The 22,101-nt window shown below is 42.0% G+C and overlaps 1 protein-coding gene across 3 annotated transcripts in view; it reads left to right on the plus strand.

Annotated features, from left to right (window-relative positions):
- Positions 1 to 2,192: 2,192 nt before the first annotated feature.
- Positions 2,193 to 22,101, plus strand: part of AP-1sigma (AP-1 complex subunit sigma-2) — a 32,070-nt gene continuing 12,161 nt past the window's right edge. For 2 of the 3 annotated variants that reach the window (XM_050187340.2, XM_050187342.3), the window contains exons 1-4: positions 2,193 to 2,325; positions 3,046 to 3,224; positions 9,956 to 10,064; positions 11,326 to 11,463. In XM_050187340.2, coding sequence (XP_050043297.1) covers positions 2,323 to 2,325; positions 3,046 to 3,224; positions 9,956 to 10,064; positions 11,326 to 11,463 — 429 coding nt within the window. In that variant the 5' untranslated portion in view covers positions 2,193 to 2,322. Of the gene's footprint in view, positions 2,326 to 3,045; positions 3,225 to 9,955; positions 10,065 to 11,325; positions 11,464 to 13,729; positions 14,087 to 22,101 lie in introns of those variants that run through there. The other variant, XM_050187341.2, reaches the window with a different exon arrangement.

The raw sequence follows: 22,101 nt of genomic DNA on the forward strand, positions 1-22,101 counted from the left end.
TCCATGTCTGTTGCGTACCTCACCGCTCCCGCCGATGAAAAGACTCTTCAGAACAGCAGTCGTCCCGGAGGTATGAAGTACGACGCCATTTTGCAAAGGTCGCATGACGGCGATTTTGTTTGCTTCTGTGGTTGGCTGGTGCAGTAACACAACCCAGCGCTATTTCACTATACCCGCGCGGTCCGTGTGCCTTGGTAGCCAACTGTTGTTCTTTTTTTTTTTTTTTTTAAAGTTGTATCCTACTATGGCAGACGAAACTCCAATCCGCTGCCCATGAGTGAAGATGAGCCGAGAGAATTGAAGTAAAAGTAAAATAAAATAAATACTGATCGACACACATTGTAAAATGACGCGCACATGCACTGCACACAACAGCTAGATTATCAACCTCTGAAGGACAGTCCACAAATTCAGCTGCAGACATAAGTAGGGGTGGGCGAACATTTGACGTTGCTGATGCGAATCGAATAGTAGACACTAACTATTCGTATTCGCATTAAAGAAACTATTCCATACTTTTTTAAATATTCAAACGTAACCAAATATTTTCCAACAACTGACTGCTAAAGTCTGGTTATACTGTTCTCCGCCTGCTAAAGAGTATCGCAAGTTAGCTGAAGTGAAACATCTTGAAGCCCTGATAAACAAAGTTGACAATGCAAACTTTCTTTTTAGTTTTGCGTCGTAGGCCTACATGACAACCTACGATTTTTGCTCGTAGTCTGTTATTCATTGCTTCTGGCAGTCTAACCATACCTTTTACGCGACTACCAGTCCTTTTACATGTGTCTACGGCACACAAGTTCTTCAGGAACTTCTTTTCTTATTTTACAACTTCAAACTCTTCTTTTCTTATATTTTTTTGAGAAACATTTATTTAGCGTTCTTGAAAGCTATAGTCATACAGCAGCCATTCATTATTGTAAAGCTTGTTTGAAACTAGGCTCTAAGATGCTGCGAGGCTATTTGTGCAGTCTTTCGTTTGAGAATGAGTGACCTTGTGCTTAGAACTGACCCTCTACAACTGTTAGCTCTGTCTCTATCTCGCGATATACCTATATCGAAATAAATATTCCTGCTGTTAATATATGCGTCTGCGTTTGACTATTCGATATTTGACACTAACTATTCGTATTTGAAGAAAGTTTATATTTGCCCTAATAACATCTTGATGATAACTAAGGTCTGACCATATAAAAAAAAAACATTTTCTCACGAGCGAACTGAAACATAAGCTCCTGGGAGAACAACTATTACAACTATGTTCACATGTAGGCCAAAAAACGTACAGATGGCATACATATCTTTGGGATGTTCTGGCTAGAATATCAGAAATTGGACGCCTGACTGATGGTCTACTTGTCCCCGAAGAGGTGCTAAACTATGAGATGTTAGTTATGTTCTTTATTTTATTCAGGCACGTTCATCACCCCCCCCCCCCCAACCACCACCACCACCGCCACCACCACCACCATCATCATCATCATCATCATCATCATCATCATCATCATCATCATCATCATTATTATTATTATTATTATTATTATTATTATTATTATTATTATTATTATTATTATTATTATTATTCAATTCAATTCTTTATTTGCAGACGTAAAACATACAGGAATACCAAAACTGGTTGGACCCATAGCCACAGGCTAGTTGCGGGTCCAATGAAAAATAAATAGCAATTACAAGTACAAAACAAGTAAGATACATCGCGTGCATACACATTTTTGTCGTACACCATTGAATTGCATGAACGTTCAAAAGAAAATGCGAAAAGGCATCGTTTTCAATATATCTTGAGCTGTGAAGTACTGCATTGCAGTCTTACGATAGCTTCAAGAGCAACTGTTTCTCTGTATAATTAGTAACGTTGTTAACTTGTTTAAATTAATGGCACATCTTTCATGCAGAAGACCGGTAACTGTAAAACATAGCATTCTGGAAATTCGCCATATACCTGCTGGAAACCGAAACAAAAATTGGCATATGTTTTTTTTTATGAAATAAAGTTTTAATGGGTCTTAATAGTTCCCGAAAAAAATAAATATAGCTAAAAATATGGTCAAGTCATGTTTTAGGAGCATAGGATTTAGTCATGGCTTTAGTGCTCGTTGCCTCCTTCAACTGCTTCAACTGCGTGAACCTTTGGCAACCCTGGTTATCACGCATCCCAGAGTTCCAAGTTAATGCAAATGGCCGCTTGACTAACAGCTGCCGATTCTAGACGCTGTTGGACCGGGCGTTCGAGGGCGTGTTTCTGTAAATGTTGTTACACTGTATTCCAGTGAACGCATTTCTAAAATCGGCCGCAAGATGGTGAGTGTAACCTCTATAAATAAGCGTCTCGTCATAATATAGCTCAGCCTGGATTTCATGTGCGAACATAGCATTAACCCGCGGTCTGCATCCCTGCGGATGCTTCCGCTACAGTTGTCTTGATCGTGTAGAACGAACGCGGCCCCTGGATCCAGCGGCAGTGTAACGAATAACTAGCGGGCGTTGTCCACGCTTAGCGCATTATGTGCTAAGTACGCTGGCGCTAACAATCGTTCGGTGTCATTAAGTGGGCATTTCGAAGCAATGTACGACGAACTAAAACTAAAGTAACGTAAATGCTTACGTGTGGCATCTCGGTGCGACCAACATTACCAAATATGAGGGAACAGCACGCTCGGGCAGAATCAAATGTGCGGCACAGTGAGGCACCGATTAGGGGAGATAGGTATATTGCAAATATGGAGTAGTGAACAGTTGATTTATTCAAAAAAAGCCAGCTTCGTCACATGGCTCTTGTGTTGTTTCCTTTGGTGTTACGATCGGTATTGTCTGTAAATATTTAACTCCGTACCATATCTCCCAATTAGGTTTCTGACCTCAATGGTCTACGTCGTCTGTTTTGACTCGCGCTGCGATACTGTCACCACCAGCGGGCGTGTTCCGTGCATTGTAGTAGTCGACGAAGCAGTACGTCGAACGTGATTGTGGGTGCCGGAGCCTTTACCGTTGGTGACCCTATATTTTTGTTTTTGTTTGCAGATGCAATTTATGCTGCTGTTCAGCCGTCAAGGCAAGCTGCGGCTTCAAAAGTGGTACATGGCTCATCCAGACAAGTTGAAGAAGAAGATCACTCGTGAACTAGTCACGACCATCCTTGCCCGGAAGCCAAAGATGTGCTCCTTCCTCGAATGGAAGGACCTGAAAGTTGTCTACAAACGGTATGCACGGTTTTCATAGAGGCGTTTGTTCATTTGGGTTGCTTTTACTAGGCATTGATCATGCTGCGTGATGAACACTTTTGTATGTCACATGCGCAGGCGTGTGCGAACGTGTACTGTACATGCCGTAATATCTCCTTAAAAGTGATTAATTAACTGTGATTAATCGCCTAATAAAGGAAAAATGCTGCATTGCCACGTGCCATAAGACCCATGAGCTTCTTTTAATATTTACGTTAATCTTTACTAATCAATTAAGGCTAGTCAATTCAGTGAATTAGATTCCTTTCACTACGCCCTGGTTGGCGCTGCCAGGTTTCATCATGGGGTTATGCTTTCATTGCTCGCATCAGCTTGCACCTGTTGCCTTTGTGTAAGATAGCAGTGCTTGATGCCAGTACGGCGCGTCAAGCTGCTGTTTCAGCGGCTGTCTTTAACAGTGACTGAGTGAATGACACGAAACTTTGGTGAAAGCTTCAGAGGACATGCTAATGTCAGATATCCATCCTTTCAGGCTCGTTAAGCCTCATCCAAATGGTGTGACCACTGTCGTATACTAGAAGGTAGGGATAGAAACAGCTTTTTCAATACATGATAGTGCATAGTTTCTGCACCTGAAATAAATGAGGAACAGTGTCTTTACTCTCTGGTAATTCTTTTTTAATCACTTTAAGGCCACAGCTGGTCATGTTTTTTCGTCATGAACATTTTTCTACACAATTGCTTAAGAAGTACCATAACACAAAGTTGTGTTATCGTAGGTTTGATCTTGTAGTGCTTTGGGGCTTGGTACATAAATGTTTGGAATTTTCTAGCTTGTTGAAAATGTTTAATATCACTTGTCACTCATTTACATTGTAGCTTGTGATGAGATGTTAGCTTTCGAGCATTCATATGTAGCAAATGTAAACTACCCATTTGTTGGCACACTCATTATTGAGTGCCCTCATTTCTGATACATGAGCAATTGAGTGGCCGTGTGAGGTTCAGTGAAATTTAGTGAGCGTGGGTCGATGTGAACGCATACAAAATGATTTTTAGGAATGCAAGTTAGTGCCTGTTAATTTTACCAATCTATCTGGCCATGATATTATTTCTGGAACTTTTCTTCTGACCAAGAAATGATAGCAGAAATGTTCTGCTACAGCAAAAGCAAAACCTTGATTTGCTGTAAGTGGTGGTTGCACATATCTTTTTCGAGGTTGTGGCATGAAGAAGCAACTATGGACCACACAACAGGACACACGCTACAGTCAGTTAGCAAAGTGCCATTGGAGTGGTATACCTTTTTCTTTTATGCTTCTCCACTGTAATCACTAAACACTGTGAGCTCATCAGCTACAAAGATTCATGTCAGGATGCCACCGATTCCAGTCCACTAACCAGAAAGTACCCTTACTCTATGTATGAACTGCACATTAACAGATTACATTGAGCACATTTATGTATGGTAACCCCATTTATGTCTGCACTAAGGATTTGAATTGGTAGAGTTCTTACCTAAAGGTGTTCTCTGGGCTGCAATTTTTTGCGCTGCACTAATGTCATTATTCTACATCTGTGTTTCAGTTGTCTATGGTTATATGATTGAGCACATTCTAATGGCAAACGAGCTCCCAGTTATAGAGGATTCACCGAAGTGACAAATCTTTTGAACAGTGGTCATGCCGGGGTCAGTGCACAAATGATAGCACAGCGCACTTAGATTCGAGACAGGAAATGGCACCCATAAAATTCTGGGATTTAAAGTCTGAAAGCTACACAGAGTTTACGAGAGATGCAATAGTGGGATCTCCGAATTCATGTTGGCTACTTAGTGTTACTTAGCGTGCACCTATATCGAGGTAAAGGAGCATTTTTGCATTCCACCTTTACTGAAACGTAGCCACTGCAGCTGGCTATCAAACCACCACTGAAGCGCTGCAGCTAATCTTGAGGAACAAAATGTATGCGCTCGCCGGAAGCGCCATCTCATTTCTAGTGAGAAAACCAGTCATTGAAAAGCTTCTATAGCTTCATAGCGATGTGGATGTATGTTTGTTGTGGTGTTAAATAATTATTTTATCAACATGATGTAATAATTTGGTTGCTACATTGCTGCAGTAAACAAGTCTAAATCATGATGTGCTTTTAGATTTAGGCACACTGAGACATATAATAAACTACCTTAGCAAATGTCTTTGTCATGGTCTTTATGAAATGTTCGCGGTTGCTGTTGACCATATGATACATAGTTTGTGTGCCATCTAATCTTCTACTATAAAATCCCGAGAGATAGCCCACCTAAAATCGAGTGAAAATATGAGGTGGGCTAATTTTCAGTGGTGGGTAACATTAAGGTGGGTAGCTTTGTTTTTTTAAGCCGGGAGGTTAATCAGAGGTGGGCTGTCTTTTAAGGGTGGGGCGTCTCTCGGTATTTTTCGGTAGCTCTTCTGAGCATGTTTCTCCTAACTGAATGTTGATTGGGGGCCTAAGTGCTGCTCCTGAAATTGAAAACCAAATTATCATTTACTTCCTTTACACACTTCTGCTTGTAGGTTTGTGCAGTGCGAATAGCCATACACTTTGTTTTAAACACTGGCTGGGGTGTGGATAACTTTCTAGGAAAGGACATATTCAAGGTCACAGGGAAACCTTTTATCACTTCAGCGTCTCTTGCTTATCCGGGTGCTTGCCTGCTGACTGCATGGGGGTCTAAGCTAGTTCAGGGTCCCTTTTTTTGGGCGGTTCTTCCTACATGTGTCAGTATGACATCATAGGTGGTAGGCATCATTACCATCTTCACCACACTACCTTCATCATCTTCCTACCCTACGTCTGTTGTTCCTCCAAACCCTTCTCCAGCGTGAAATAACAGGCTTGAGTTGCATCACTCAAGCTGGCCTCTCCTCTCTCTCCTTATGCCAGCACATAAAGAAGCTTGCTATGTGGTTAACTCCGAAGTAGTAAAAAACTGAAAAAAATAAGCCCCCATGTTGTGCTTCATGAACTATAACACCCAAGCATGAGGTCTAGTTGTCCTATGACTTGGTACCAATATTGCCGAATAAGTGTCTTACTTGTCCAAGCTGCAGTTTTTCTTAGGCTCACCAAAACTAAATGACCACTTCAGCTCGTTGCCGAAAATGCAGCTGAGCTTGAGTGCTTACATCTATTATTTAGCGAAAATTTAATTAAAATATTCTCAGATAATATTATTTCTTTGTTACTACACTTGAACCCACTTATAGTGATACTGGTTTTGATTGATTGATTGATTGATTTTTACCACACACAAAGTACAAAAGAAAATCACACATGAAATGTGGTTGGGAAAGTGGGAAAAAAACTACATGCATGTAGCTCGACTGCCCCCACCTCCCAGTACTCAGCAGCGGACACTTCAGCAGAAGTAAATAATACAAATACAAGTTTCGATACTTGTTTGTGAAAGAATAGCAGACACTTTAGCAGAAGTAAATAAAACATGCAAACAAAATCTAGCAGCAGCATTATTTGTTAAATAATACATATAGGATGGAAACTACTGCATTGTGTAACCAAATAAACAAAAACACCAAATGATAACAAGCATTATGCAAAAAGCGCGTACAAGTCATTTCTCGAAAGTGCACGCAAGTTCTCTAATGTCAGATAGGATATATTTAAAATCTGTGGCATGCTAAACTGCATCAGCTGAATACCTTAGTGCGAGATCTTGGTACATACGAAAGTTCTGTGCGCCTGAAGGAGCGTAAAGAAGCGTTATACTGCAAGTTTGAAAGTGTTCTCAGATTGTGTGTACTCTTACATATTTCTCATTTAAAGGCAGACAGTAGCTTAAATTCAAATAATTTGCCTAACTTTAAAACTTTGAGTTTAGTAAACAACGGAGATGTGTGCACATCATATGACTTTCTGGCAATCACTCGGGGAGCATTTTTCTGCATTATAATGTTATAAGCTTATACAGAACTTTCTTAGTGCTATTTCAGCATACAATATGTCAGTAACGCAAATGCGATTCTAACGAGGCAGTGTATACTAAACGGTTCTGTAAGACTTGGAGAAAATACATACACTTCCTTAGCATGCCTAAAGCTTTAGAAAGTTTAGTGCATAGGTAGTCAGTGTGGTGGTCCCGAAGCATAAATTCGTTACAAATTACTCCCAGGGATTTAGCTACAGCAGAGATATTAATGACAGAGTGGTTTAATTGTAGGATATCAGCGAGGTTACATGGTATGGATTTTGGATGGAATAAAACAGCTTTGTTTTAGGAAAGTTTAATAATAGTGAGTTTTTGGTTGTAACATATAACAATATATCAGTTATAACAATGAGAAACTGCTGCATCAACAACTTTTGTATGTTTTCCATGGTGAAATAACCCGCTTACTGCAATGCCCCTATGCCGCATCGTCAGTTATGATGATGAAGTCTGTCTGCTGGGTGTCCGAGCCGAAAGGTAGTGAAATGTGAAATCCTTCAAAAAAAATAAAGAAGGCGAGAAATTTGAGCCGCAGCACAATAGCCCGCTGCTCCAACATTCGCCGAGCACTCATTTTCCAGCCTTCTTCGTGCGCCTCTTTTCCGTCGTCTTTTTACCCCTCTGGACACAATCCATAGCTCTAGGCTGCGCCACCTTCCGACACACGAATGGATCCCAACAACTGTGCTGCTCACATGTTGCTCACTTGCCCCTCACTGAGCGCAGTTCTGCAAGCAGCTTAATCGCTTGCGTTCATCTTTGTTGGTTGCGTCAAAATCGGACCTGGCCATGTGGTTTCTCAGCCTCGTTTGACTCGCCGCCAAAATGGAAGATGGTTGATCCGCCCGCTGATCATTGGCAATGCATGACGTTGCCGGTGAAAAGAAAGCGCATGGCTGTAGATTTGGAAACTAAGTGCTTCTGACCAATTAGGTGATTATTGCGAACGTGCTTGCATTGGATAGCGACGGGGACGATAGCAGCAGTGATGTGGTAGGGGAGGCTACCTCAACGTTGTTCTCACAGGAGGTCCGGCAGATGATTCAGTCCTTCTGGGGCTTCATTCTTGCGAGGAACCTTCCACTGCAGTGCATGGAACAACTGGATGTCTTGGAGAAAGATGTCTGCAAGCTTCGCGTAAAGTAGGGTTTTCTTGTTTAAGCCACTGAAAAGTACATGGCAAGATGCTTGTGGTGATCTCGCCTCAGCATTTCTTCTAGATTTCTTAAGCTAACAGGCTGCTGTGGCAACCTTCTTGCATTTTTTAAAAAGCCCCTTTTGGGGTGACCAAAGCGATGCCTCGGCGATGCTTTGGTGACCCCTCTTTGCAGTTTTTATAGCAATGCTATTCTTTAACGCCGACAGCTGCGGCTTGTTACACATGATTGGACCGCCCAGAAAGCACATAAACGAATGAACGCAATCAGCAGCTGGATGGAGAAAGGTGGTGGGGAGGGTCACTGGGCCTCCCTGCCATTATAGTTTTTCACATCAGCTCTGCCATCCCCCTTTTAATTTTTTCATGCAACCCGGTTATAACAAAGGAATTTTCGTGGCACTTGAATGTTGTTATAAGTGGGTTCGACTGTAATCTGTAGTATTGAAATCTCTTATTGAAACCAGACTTTATTCTTTAATTTTGGGTGCATGTGAAAAGATAAACCATGCACAGCACATATTTTATGAATCTGAACATTATCTGCAATAGTGTGGCACAGTATAGGAAGATTGGGAAATTTTGGTTCATTTTTTGGGGAAAGAACTTTGGACACAAACGATTAAGAGGAACTCCATTCAGTTAGGTGGTGCCTCACAGCCGAGTTGTTAACTTTGTAGTAGCGGCATCTCTTTTACTGCCATGCTCACTTGGTGGGAAACAATAAACTTTGAAGGCTGCCTCGTGCGATGTGTAGGCGAGCGTGGAGGATTATGGTGCCAGCTTGATGTGTGAAAAGAGTTTTATGGATGGGGTCTTGGGTGTGTGCACCTGAGAGAGAGAGAGAGAGACAGAGTGAGCTTAATTTTTCCTGCTGGCCAGACGTTCACTAATCCCCATGTGCACTAACGGCACGTGCTGGCCAGGCAGCCGTTTAATTTTACATGCACAAATGAGCCACAACTCAAAAAAATATTTCTCGTCTCTACTGAGGGACGAAGAACTGTAGATACCTGCTATGGTGGCTGGCACTCAGTGGCTATTGTGTATTGCTGTTTAGTGTGAGATTGTGGGTTTGGTTCCCAGCTGTGGCGGCCACAATCCCAAGGTGACGCAATGCAAAAACATTCACTGAATGTGAATGATTCACTGAAACATTCAGTGACAGATTTATGTTCAGGTTAAGGAACCCTGGATGAGGAAAAGCACCTCACTGTAGTGTCTGTCATAGCCTGTGTGTTACTTTGTGACATTGAAGAACATGATTTGATTTGATCTAGAGTAGGGGAACACCTAAGAAAGTTGGGTAGTGGGTGTTGGAAGATCCAGGGGAATCGTGATGTTCTGAGCAGGGCAGTAACATTGTATGATGTGTTTTAGTAGAGCTACATGGCTCCCCCTCATGAGAGTTTGCATTCTCTGCTTCAGCACTCATGCCGTCACCAGTTCACATGATTGGCACAGTATGGCAATCAGTTTTGCAGCCTTTCCAATGACTCACTTTATGTGTGCCATGCAGTGACTCCTTTCAGTCTGTTACAGATGTAATGACACCCCCAACTGCTTGTTGTCTCTCACCTTGTGGTGCCTCTCTTTTCCATCCAGGTACGCCAGTCTGTATTTCTGTTGTGCTGTGGAACAGGTGGACAACGAGCTGCTGACTCTTGAAGTAATTCACCGATATGTGGAGCTGCTGGACAAGTATTTTGGAAGTGTATGTGCCTTCTGCTGTTACAGGGTGTGGCTTTTGATTTTTGAGTATAGTCATTTTGATTGCTGGACCAGTATCACAGAAGCTTGTCAATGTATACCTCATGACTGCAATTTCTTAACTAATCAACTCCTGTGCTCCTGTCATGCTGCGCATAACTCTCTGTGTTAAGTAACTTGTTAACCCAAGTGCGAATAAGTTCTGTTGCTGTGAGCTACGGTAGGTCAGCTTGTGAGCTCTTTTCTGGCCCAGTTGATTAGTTGGTAGGTAATATGGCTTGTTCTGAGTAGCTAAAGAGGGGCCTTACCGGAGGTAGTACTGAAGTGGGCTGAGGGGAGAGGGTGCGGCTGACCGCCCGAATTTCATCCTGATTCTCCTACCACCATGGAGTGTCCAGTGAGGTGCCTTCCTGCACACCAGATGAAAATGGAGAATCATGCTCTGTGCCACCCCACAGAAAAATCCTGGCACTGCTCCTGGGTTGCTACTGTCTGCAAGGCCAGTTCATTTGCCCATCTTACATGGGTCAGCGTCACACAGATTTGTGGCAACCATGTCAAATATCCATAGAGGCAGATTTATGTCTCAGCTTAGATGCACGCAGCAAGAACATTTCTTTTTGTGCGTGTTTTGTCACCTTACCTCTTGCGTACTATTTACTCTCAGATTAAGCAAAGTTTTTGTAAGAAATAATATATGTAGTATATCCTAGCATACCAAATGCTAAATACAATTTTACTTTGTATTAGAAACCTATTTCTGAAGTGGTACAAGTATGTGCATTATGAAAAGTTGATAATCTTTTTCTACTGCTTTAAAAAAACATTATTGCAACAAGGAATGTGTTCTCTTTTTTTTGGGGGGGGGGGGGGGGGGGGTATAACAATGTAGTTACTAGGATAGCCAGTTCACAGCAAATAATTGACCTGTACAGTAAGTATACAAAAACAAATGATCTGGGGCTACTATTTTGCCTACAGAAATATGATTACAATGGACACAAGTAAATGATGCTCAGGTCTAGACAAAATTTGAACCCATTTGCAAACAGGAGAAAAAGGTCACCCATTGTACATTACAGCCTTTGTCTGTACTGTTGGAGAACATGTCGGGTACAGCAAGTGTTGAGGGAAGGACGTTTGCTAGGACATAGTAGCACTATGTCTTGTGATCATTGAAAGAAATCTGTTGTGTACAGGATGAGTAGATGCAGACTGCGCAATTACGCTCATTCCTTTTTTGCCATCGCGATATTTGTGTGCAGGTGTGCGAGCTGGACATCATCTTCAACTTTGAGAAGGCCTACTTTATCCTTGACGAGCTGCTCGTTGGCGGCGAGATGCAGGAGACGAGCAAGAAGAACGTTCTTAAGGCCATTGCAGCGCAAGATTTACTTCAGGAGGTGAGCGTGCCTTCCTTTCTTCTCATTTGCTTTCTTCTTCCCCCGCTCTGCCATCTGGATGGCTTAGTAGTCGGTCGTGTTGGGCTAAGTGGCCAGGACGTCAACGTACGGTGACTGAAAGTAGTCTCTGGCATTGTGACAGTGTGGGTGCCTTTGGGACATTAAAAGAGAGTCTATTCAGACTATGTTTTCCCGGTCAGCACATATTTTTCTCGCTTTTTTTCCTAAAACAAATGAACTGGGTTCAACTGTATTAGGATCATCTTCAATCTGTCAGCTTGTCCACGTAAAGGAGTCTTGAAACACCCCTAAGGCTTGGTGAAAAAATGCAGTCTATGGAAAGCATACTCTGCTCTGAACATCTCAGTGAAATTTTGCAGTCGTGCGCCACACATGGAGCTCATAAGCGGAGTGTGAAGTCATTTATTTCTCAGGCACTTTTTTTCAAACAAAGCCTTCTCCTCACCTCCTTCGAAGCTGTCTGCGGCTTGCATATTTCATCATATGCAGGGTTGCCCTAAATGGCTGCTATTGGCTGATAGCTGACATCAATGAAGAAGGGTGTTTGGGTCAGTCTACTTCGTCCTACTGTTACTGTGTATATTTATCGATGCAGTTTGACAAACAGGCTGAAGCAAACGGAAATCTGCTTTTGAATTTCCGAGAGAATTACGTACTTCCAGAAGAGGCTCGGCCGCAGCTGCCCATGCAGGAATTAAGCTTTGGCCACCCTGCTTATTGTTGTCGTGGTCGTTGGGTCTGGCTAATTTCGATTAGTTTTGAACACTCAGCTAGCCTCAAACCCCGCGAAACATCAGGTCAAACCACACGTATGCTTGCCAGCGCGCTTTCACTCTTTGCTGCTCCCAGCTAAGTGCCTTGGCAGACTTCACTTCATATTGAATTATTGATAACTCTTCGAAATGCTCAAGTTGAATGTGGCTGCTATTCGTTGGTCAAGCTGGTGCGGCACAAAGCTGGTCGCACCACATAGCATGGTGAGACTGAAGCATATGAGTGTGAATGCGCCCTGTCATGTGCAAAGCAAACGCTGCGCATACGCACTGCAGTTGCACGTAGCTGTGGTCTGCTACGTACTGTAGGTGGCGTGATACCACGACCACTGTGGGGTGCCACGACGAGCCCGTACGCTGAGTGCACTGCGGCTCGCTGAGGACAACCATGTTTGGTGCATCGTAGGTACTAAAATCGGAAATGTGGCATTTACATGAACATACAAGATCAAACTTGAACTGCATGCCACGGTGACATTCAGTAGGCGGAGCACTGTGGGCCCGCCTGCACCGCCGTAGTCGTTGCAGTGCGAGGCACTGAAGAAGGAGTGGCAGCACCGTGAAGGGGATCAAAGGTGATCTTTGATTGCCAATAACTCATTTGCAGAACAAATTGAAGCACTTTTTGCTGCAAAGTATTTCTGAAATAGTCTACATTAACGTCAAATGCATTTGTCGACTTCGATAAGAGGGTTTTCAGGACTCCCTGTGCCATCACAAAATTGACATCTCAGTGCCCCATGGATTTTCTTGTGCCTTCCACTTGTGTTTGCTAACGTTTCGGCTCACGGTACCCCCCATTTTTTTTAATGCTTTCTTAGTACTTTAGCAATAAGAAGACAGTATGTGTTCATGCACTCTAATGTGTGTGTGTGTGTGTGTAGCATGCTGCACTGCATTGCCTGTTACTCTCTATGACCTTAACGGACACTAAAGAGTGACACTAAGTTAAATTAGAGTTGTAAAATATCGTCTTACAACTGTAATTTCATTCCTGTAGCAAGAAAGGGTAATTACCACCGGAGAAAAGGAAGGCTGGACTTTCACATTCGAATTGCACTCTGGAACCTCATCGTCATGTGGCACTGGGGATTCCAAAGTATTTTTTTTGCTTTTCGGCCATTTTGGTACCAAGAAAGTTATCGAAATTTGATATGTTGAGCATTCGGTTTGTTTAGGATGTGGTGTAGTCCTTTGTTACTGGTGAACGATTAGCTAGACTCAAGCAAACGCCGTGAAATTCCATGACGTCGTGACGGCCACCTAGCGCGGGAGTCCCAGGGCGGCGGCACTACCTGTAGTTTGTTATTGCACCTTTTCTGGCTCGCCTCTCTTGATAAAAATGGCAGTTTCGCAATTTCATGAATATCTACTAATGCAGCCTAAAATAATGTTCCTTTGTAGTGCTCCTTTACATTTGTTGTGTCAGGCTGAGCTGCTAATGTTGTTTTTCTCCTGTCCTCCTCCCCAAGGATGAAGCCGTTGAGAACGCCCTCAAAGAGTTTGGACTCATATGAATCTGATGTCTTTTCTTTTAATGGTGGCAACATCGCTGTGGTCATTCTCATCTTGAGAGTGATGCTTAAGCAGTCTACGTGCCTGCTTTTCAACCATTTTTTTTTCGCTTCCATCTTCTGGAATTCCTTTCTCTCTCTCTCTCTTTCTTTTTTTCTGAAAGTGTTTCTTTCACGAACTGTGACATCTTTTGTGTATGATTTTGTGAGACACTTAACGTAAGTGGGAAGAGATGCTGTACCGAACAAATTTACTCTTGACTACTCATTACTGTTAATTTTTTCTTAGCAGTAAATCCGAAAGATCTGTTTTGAGTTTTGTTTTCTTATGTTTCATGTAGCCTTACTGTATCAGAGAGAAGAGACCATAGAATCTGTTGCATTGCTTGGCAGCACTCATGGTTGGTAGCAGACTTCATTGCTCTTGAATATGGGAATGCCATTTTCAAGGCGCTGCAAACCCTTAAAATATCTGAATGTCATTTACAGCTAAGCTTAACAGACCTTGGACAATTGACAATGTAACTGGTGCTGTCCAAAAGGGAAGCCAGTCAAATGCAGTTAACAGCACTGCAGTAGTTGGTCGTTGTTTGCTCTCTAAGCCTTTTTTAGGTACTATTTCATTTGTGGGCAGGAAAAAAAGAAAGGGAGGGTTGGGTGGGGGGTGCTTGCTGTTGACACTTTTGTTCTTTCAGGCAGTCAAATGTAACGTTTCTGTAGTCCTTGACATACTTTATCAGGGCCTTGGCAGTTCTTGCAAACCTTTGTAATAGATTTTTGTAAAACATTTTAGCTGCTATCAACTCTGCGTACTGCCAGTTACTGCAGATAAGTTGATTCTAGCCTTTCAACCTGCTTGTATTTTAGTGGCTTGCTCACAGAATGTTTGAGGCATTATTTAAGCAATGCCTTTTCTGCCCAGTGTTGTTGATTATTGTGTGTTCCTGCATGTGGTAATGTGCTTAATGTGTATTATTCTGTGGTGGCCTCCAGTGCATGAATGGTGGTGGTACATCTGTACTGAAATCTCTGTGCTTCAGCGAATTTAGCGCTGGCATATTTTGGCACTACCTACCTTTGCTTGCCCTTGCGCTGTTTAACCCTCAGGTACATAGAAACATAGCCTTGTACTTCGCTCCTTATGTAGCGCAGATTGTTCTGATTGTATGTATGGAATATGATGATTTCGTTTTTTCATAATTAACGTGAAAGTGTCGCATTTGTTCCACATCATATGAGTGGAAATGTTAGTCTACTGTTGCTCTGTCATTTGCACAATGCAATGGGCCTGCTAGCAACTTTCAATAGCATTTAAATCCACCTGCCCCAGTGGCATAGTGCTAGAATGTTCTCTTGTCGAGCATGAGGACGCAGGTATGATTCCTGACCATCACGGCCATGTTTTGATAGAGTCAAATGCAAAAGTGCCGGTGTACTTAGATTTAAGTTCATGTTGAAGAACCTCAGGCAGTCATAATTAATATGGAGTCCCCCAATACAGCATCTATCATAGCCCCAGTGTGCCTTTGGGATATTAAACCTCATGAATCAGTTGAATTAATCAAGGTTTTCAAAAGCAGTTGTGCGCATGGAACTGTGTCAGTCCCTAGTAGCTGTGGTGACGGAGCCATCCGAACATGCAAAAAACATACCTACTCACGATGGCTTTTGTCTGTGAAGTGTTGAGCCAACTATTGCAATCTGTATTTCTATTATATTCAACGACTGTGGCTGGTACAGCATAGCCTGAGTCATGTTTGAACCATTAAAGGGACTCTAAAGGCAAATACTAAGTCGATGTGGACTGTTTAAATACCATTCCAGAAACCTCGCAACACTTTTTTTGTGGCAAGAAAAGACTTGCCGTATTTACTCGATTCTAATGCGCCCTGGATTGTAACGCGCACCCATTTGTCGTGACGTCAAAAAAGAAAAGTCCTTTACAGTACTGCACACCTCATTCTTTCATACAGAAATAAAGCTTTTGGAAGAAACAGAAGATTTACTCCCAATGCACTAAAGTTGCGATAAATAAAGTTGCAGTTTCGCCCGAAAGGCGAAGCGTCCATTATGATAGCAAATTAGTGGGCAGCTATACGAAAAGTAAGGATAGTAGCTTTATTGGCCGTATAAACTTTAAACATTCGCTTGCTAACTAAATTAACAAGCATGGTGTCACGCGCGCACAAGCAAACATGAACACGCCTCACTCAATGACTGCGGAAACTCTTTATCAGAACGCTGGAGCGAGGAAGTGCGGTAGCAGGAGCGAGGAAATTGACATTTGTGTGGTCTCTCGCGTCAATGTGAACTAAGCGACGAGAACACAGCGCGGTGCGCCTAGATGTGTAGACTGTTGTCGTCGCAGATCGCTTTCAATATGTATAGGGGCCGTGCTGCTGCATCGTACGTAGCAGCCGCCGGTGTAGAACGCCTCTCCTGTTTGCGCCAGTCCCGCACGCAAGTTTCGGGAACTCCGAACGCTTGGGATGCGGCCCGATTTCTGTCCGTCTCTGCACACGTGATCACTTTCCTTTTAATTGTGGCATCGTGATGAACTCGGCATGTCTTTGCAGTCGGGACTTCCATGCTAATAGAGCAAATGTAGACGGACGGGAAGACGGATGGTGACCTAGCCTAAGCCAAAGGAAGCACTGCCTAAGCACACGTACTGCAGCACATGGAGGAAGCTAGTATGCTAGTATGCAGCTAGGCTCGAAGCGCATACGAGGCGGCAATTTTGAAGCCGATGGCGGTATGGTAACGCAGATTTAGGGTCGTACTCAATTCTAATGTGCATGCAATTTTTGCACCCGTCTTATCGGAAAAAAAGTGCGCGTTGGATTTCAATAAATACAGTAGTTTACGAGAAAATTGCATCTGAAGGGTCCGAATACCTCTTTTGAAATTCAAGTCTCCTGCCACTCATGTTGCATACACCATCACTACCGTTTGCTGCCGTCGGTGGGTAAAACGGTGCCCGACAGATGTCGTTACTGAGCCAAGACAGAGCAGTGGATTCGCCACTGCATCTGCTTTTTGGTCAAGTGGCGTAGAGTGCTCGGGCATCCCGTGACATCACATGGAAGTTGAATTCTCTGATACTTGCACTTCGTGTGAGTTTCGCGAGACAGCAAAAGCAGTGCAGCACTACGCGATAACGAAACTACTGAAACGCAAAAGCATGGGCGGTGCAGAGTTGAGTGAAAATGAAACTTTTAAACTGCCTGTGTCATTGTCAAGGGCAATTTCAATGAGTTCTTTTTTCTAAAAGGGAAATGGAATTAGGTAAGTAGCAGTTTATTTAGTCTTATGATACCATACAAGCATCTTTTTGCAATGAGTGATTGAGTACTAATGACAAATTTAACTGAGGAGTGCTTTTATCATCAGGCGAGTACTTGAATATCCCGTGGGAGTCTCTAATCATGTCCTGCATTTACCTCAATTTCTCGATTATTAAGGCTCTGTTCGTGATAATATTGATGCCTTAGAGATTCTCGAGCATCAATCTATCACTTTAGCTTGACTTAACATTGGCCTTTAGTGTCCCTTTAAATCCAACTTAACTATACTCAACGACTAAGTTAAGTTGGTGAGCTCAGTACTCCAGTTTAAGTTCTTTACCCAGATGGACCATTTTTCTAATTTGCGATTGCACGTCACAACAGTGCACATCTGCCTAACTAATTATGGCACTGGTAATCGCTCAAATAAAGAACTGTGCACCTTAGCACTGTTGTACATGGGTTCAACATAGGAGTTGCATTTATGTTTTCCATCTCATAAAAAAGGAAAAGGAAAGAAAAGCACACACAAAAGATATGAACACATGCTTTTGCCTAGGCTGCTACAAGCTTCGAAAACTGTTGCACAGGAAAGCTAACTGTGCCATTAAGAAAGGGATTTGTAACGAACGTAGCACCTAGAACGTCATACGGACTAGCCAAAATAAACGTTAGTTCCTACCGAGCTGAAGGTTTATTAATGTGTATTGGTGTCACGTGCCTTGCGAGCTGATTCTGAGCTTGAAACTTTCTTTTGTACTAAGAATGTCAATACTATGAGCAGTACAGCCGCAGTATGGAAAGTTTGTGTTAACAGAATTATGACGCTTCCAAGTTTTGCTCTGAGCAATTCAGTCGTTCTTCTGTGAACCATGGAACATTGCTCATGACAGTTAGCTTCGCACAAATTTCAGCTTTGAAGCTTTGAAGAGTGCTTGGGGAACTGTTAGTGAACATTTAAAGGGGACAACAAGGAGAAACATGAAAAAGGTTTTAATTGGGAAAATCATGTTTTTCCAAACCCAGTTTATGTCATCTGGCAGAAAAAGTTTGATTAGCAGCTCAGAAAATGAAGGCCAGAGTTCTTGATTTGCCCTGAAATTACAGCGCTGGCATGTCAGCACAATGATGGGAATTTCATTGCACATTTGGATGTTTGCATGCCAGAAATGTTTCTGTCTGAATATTTCCAGGTTGAGTCTACACTTCCTTTAGAATGAGTTTCGTGTAAATATTTCGATCAATGAACAGTTTACTAGGCCCAAGCACATGTATTCAAGGTCCATTATATCATGATCAGACTTGTTGTACTCCATCTCAGCAGCTCTGTACAGTGCATGAATGCTGTTGGTTGTGTCGGGCAACCAGAAAAAAAACCAGAAGAAGAGCTCCTTCTTTATTCGTCTCTGATTTCGCTCCACAATGTACTGACTGACTGGAATCTTCATGAAAGGATTTGTAGCATACAGTGAATGAGCTCCCCTCGTTTCTCTAGAATACACAACCAGCTCTCGTTCCTAGGCTGTGGTGTGCTGCTTGGAATTGGTTAGATGGAGTGTGAAAAGAAGTTGAAGCTGGTATCGCAACCCATCTTCCTTTTCTGCATGCTTGCTGGCTTATAACACCTTTCCTTATTATAGATCTGATCTGTTAGAGGAGTCTAATATGCCAGATCTGCTTGACTTGGCATTTTTTCTTTATTGTACGTTTTAGGGTATTTTTTACACCCTTAGCTTACTATTCCTTTATCTTGGACAACATTCTAGTTAGCCTTGCGTGGCACTTAGACTAGAAAAAATAAAATGGAATACAAAGGAGCCAACTCTTCAAAAGTATGAGTGAAAGTTTGCTTCACTGGGGAAAGTGGCAGCAGCATCATAGCTTCTAGTGGCAGATTGCCTTTACCACTGCAATGCTTTCACAACAGTCTGTGCTACTGAAAGCATCATGCTATTTCTTTTTATACTATGTATAGAGAGAGACAGGTATTTATAAAATAAAAGTATTCATGTCACCCTATATTCAATGGCAGAGACAGTATGTTTCATATTATTATGATAGGCAAAGCCTGCCTTCAGCTTGTTAAGGTCACACCTTTCAACAACACTTTGCATGCTTTACCAAACTGATGTAAGCTTCATCAGATAACCTTGAGGGCCTTGGTATTGTTATCTTCATCATGAATGCTCTTCTTTTTTGCACAGTCATGGGGAGTATAATCTGATTAGGTTGTGTCCAAGGGGATAGCAATTGCCCACATACAGCACTTATGGTTACACATTTATAGTAAGACCATTGTAAATTTAGTTAAAAGGGAAATGAACACATGGGCTCTGAAAGTTGTCTTTCGAAGAAGCAATATAGGTTAAGCAATACGTGTCAATGTTTGCTCTTAGAGCATGGTTGACATTTTACTTCCAAATGAACGCCGAGCTTATAACTGCAGTTAAGGTTCATTGTTCTTGGGTTCTGTTTTAAACAGAAGCTCGACAAAAAATAGAAATAGGAGGAAGATGTCTAAATTATGGTTTGTTGAATATTTAGTCTGCCTCTTGAAAGCAAGTTAGAGCTGAACCTCACGTCTTTTGACCTGTTCTCAGAAATCACCTTAAGCCTATTAATTGCAAAGGCTTTTTAGATAATCGAGCATCTTTCTTCAGACATGGCCACGCACCTTCCACATCAGTTTGATTGATGTGACACTGTGCATGAGATCACAGCTTTTCGATGACTGCGCGCAGTAGGCATTGCTTGCAGGCGACAATTGCCATGGTGCTGTTCCTATTCTCTGAACCCAACAGAGCTGTGCTTCATGGATGTTGGCTATACTGTTCTGGTGGAGAAGTATGGAGAATGTGTAATCATTCAATCCTTCGAATGTAGACAAACCCGGTGGCCATTGTATATGGCGCACAGGCTTTCTTTACAGTGGTTAGAATTTCATATAGACTCGCAGGATATAGAATCCTAGGAGCTGAAATTCGGTAATGCAAATGGTTTTGCATACTTTGTGGTCTAATGACATTGCAGCTTGAGTAAGACCTTTTAAGCTGAAGACCTTTTTCCTTGTGTAAGTTCGGTGCATGCGTCTGGCCCATAAGGTCCACGCGGCATGTTGTGTTGTTATAGTGTCTAGCTAAGCAACAAAAATAGCCATAGTTTAGGAAAAAACATGTGAGGCCGCCATCATTGGCACGGGCCACCATTTGTTCACAGTACCTGTATTTAAATGACCATTGCATCTGTGGTTGAAAATTTCGTCCATGATGACAATCGTTTTGCACTGCAACTATTGTGATCTTTCGAGGGAAAGATTTTAATGCCTAAAAGTGCATGCTTCATGTTTTGGGGGATTTGACATTCTTTTTAATACATATTTCATTCACGATCACTGACCATGGAACATTGATGTGATATACATGATTCTATGTCACACAACCTTAGTTTTTAATGGTTACACATGATATCAGCATTTCATTTAGGCCTGGCATTAGGAAGGACTTCACGAGCAGCAGTTTCATTTATTCTAGAAAGGATTTCTCCTAAATGACATTCTGAATCCACTATAGACCTGCAAGAAATATTTGTGAATGAGATAAAAACATTTAGAAATAGATTGTAATGATGAATATGATCAAATATAGCAAGCAGGCATCTTTAATTAATGCAGCTACCTATTATTTTGACATGACACTGCAAATACCTAAGGCGTATTTAATATGTGATAAAAGGCATGTTTAAAATGTTGAACATTTTTATACTGCTGCATTTACTTGCATCAAAGGCAAAATGCTCATGGAGTACCTTTCAAGAAATGTTTCATGTTTGAGGAAATAAAATGTGCCAGGATAATTGAAAAGTATTCTCCTTTTCTGAAATCCTGCTAAAGCTACATACAGTATTTGCTATAACCTGCCAAGTGCTAGAAAATCCGCTCAAGAAGTAACACTGTTCACCAGACACATCGCCAGTGATCTTGGCTGACTGCTTCCTAAATATTCTGCCTTATATTGCATTATTCTGCATTATATTAAGAGTGATATACTTTAGGGGTCATAGTGTCTTCAGAATTTCACGGTAAACATTGTCCTGGACAAGCTGCAAAAAAAAATTAATACAGCATATTTAATTCATCATCAGCACCACCTATTATTGCTAGGAAGGGCAGTGGCAATAAATGTGATGGTAGCAATGTTGTCAGGTGTACATTAGCGGTATGTCTTTGCAACTTCGATGACTGCTTTATGTGATAGTGAACTTTTAATTCGCCAGTTAACATAGCATCCTGCATGCGCTGTACAAGCGTTAAAAATATGGCGACCACAAACTTGAAGGTTGAGTGAATGCCAGGTGTTTTCCCTTTTGATCATGCTAATCGCATCACATATTATGGTTTATACTATCATCATCACCAGCATTGAAATTTCATGTTACTGACTAATGAAATTTGTGAACAGTGCAAGTATGGCATTATGGCAGTTTACAAAGCTTGCGGCTGAGGGTGTGTACAAGCCACTCTTTCCTAGCATTATGCTGTCTGATTTTAGTTTAGCTTGTATATTGCATTAGCATATCACAAACAGCTTTCCATTCACCTGACAATGATGATGTAACCTTAGTTTCTAGACACTTGGTATTTATAACCCTTTCATAGCTTGCAACATCCTTTGTCGAAAAGTATAAAAGTTGCCGTGCAGCATGTCACCAAGGCTAGCGCCAGCATATGCTGTGGGACTACCATTGGATTAACATTGGATTGGGATTACCATTGGATGCGAGTTTTTTTAGGAATTTGGAAGGGTGGGCGGGGTGGAAGGGTGGGAAGAAGGGATTTGTGGTAGAGGAACTTTGCCATCCATTTGATTGTAGTGTGATGTAGCAGAGAAAACCCCTGTAAGATATGTTTTGGCGGGCCCTGTAGTCATTGTATGCACCTACTGAGCATAGAGTTAACTGCTGGTTTGATTCCTAGCCAAGCCAGTCGTGTTCTAATTATGGGGTGGGGGGCTTGGAAGAAAGCTTGTGTCTTGTAGTAGTAATTGG

This window comes from Dermacentor andersoni, chromosome 2, assembly GCF_023375885.2.
Source record: "Dermacentor andersoni chromosome 2, qqDerAnde1_hic_scaffold, whole genome shotgun sequence".
NCBI lineage: Eukaryota > Metazoa > Arthropoda > Arachnida > Ixodida > Ixodidae > Dermacentor > Dermacentor andersoni.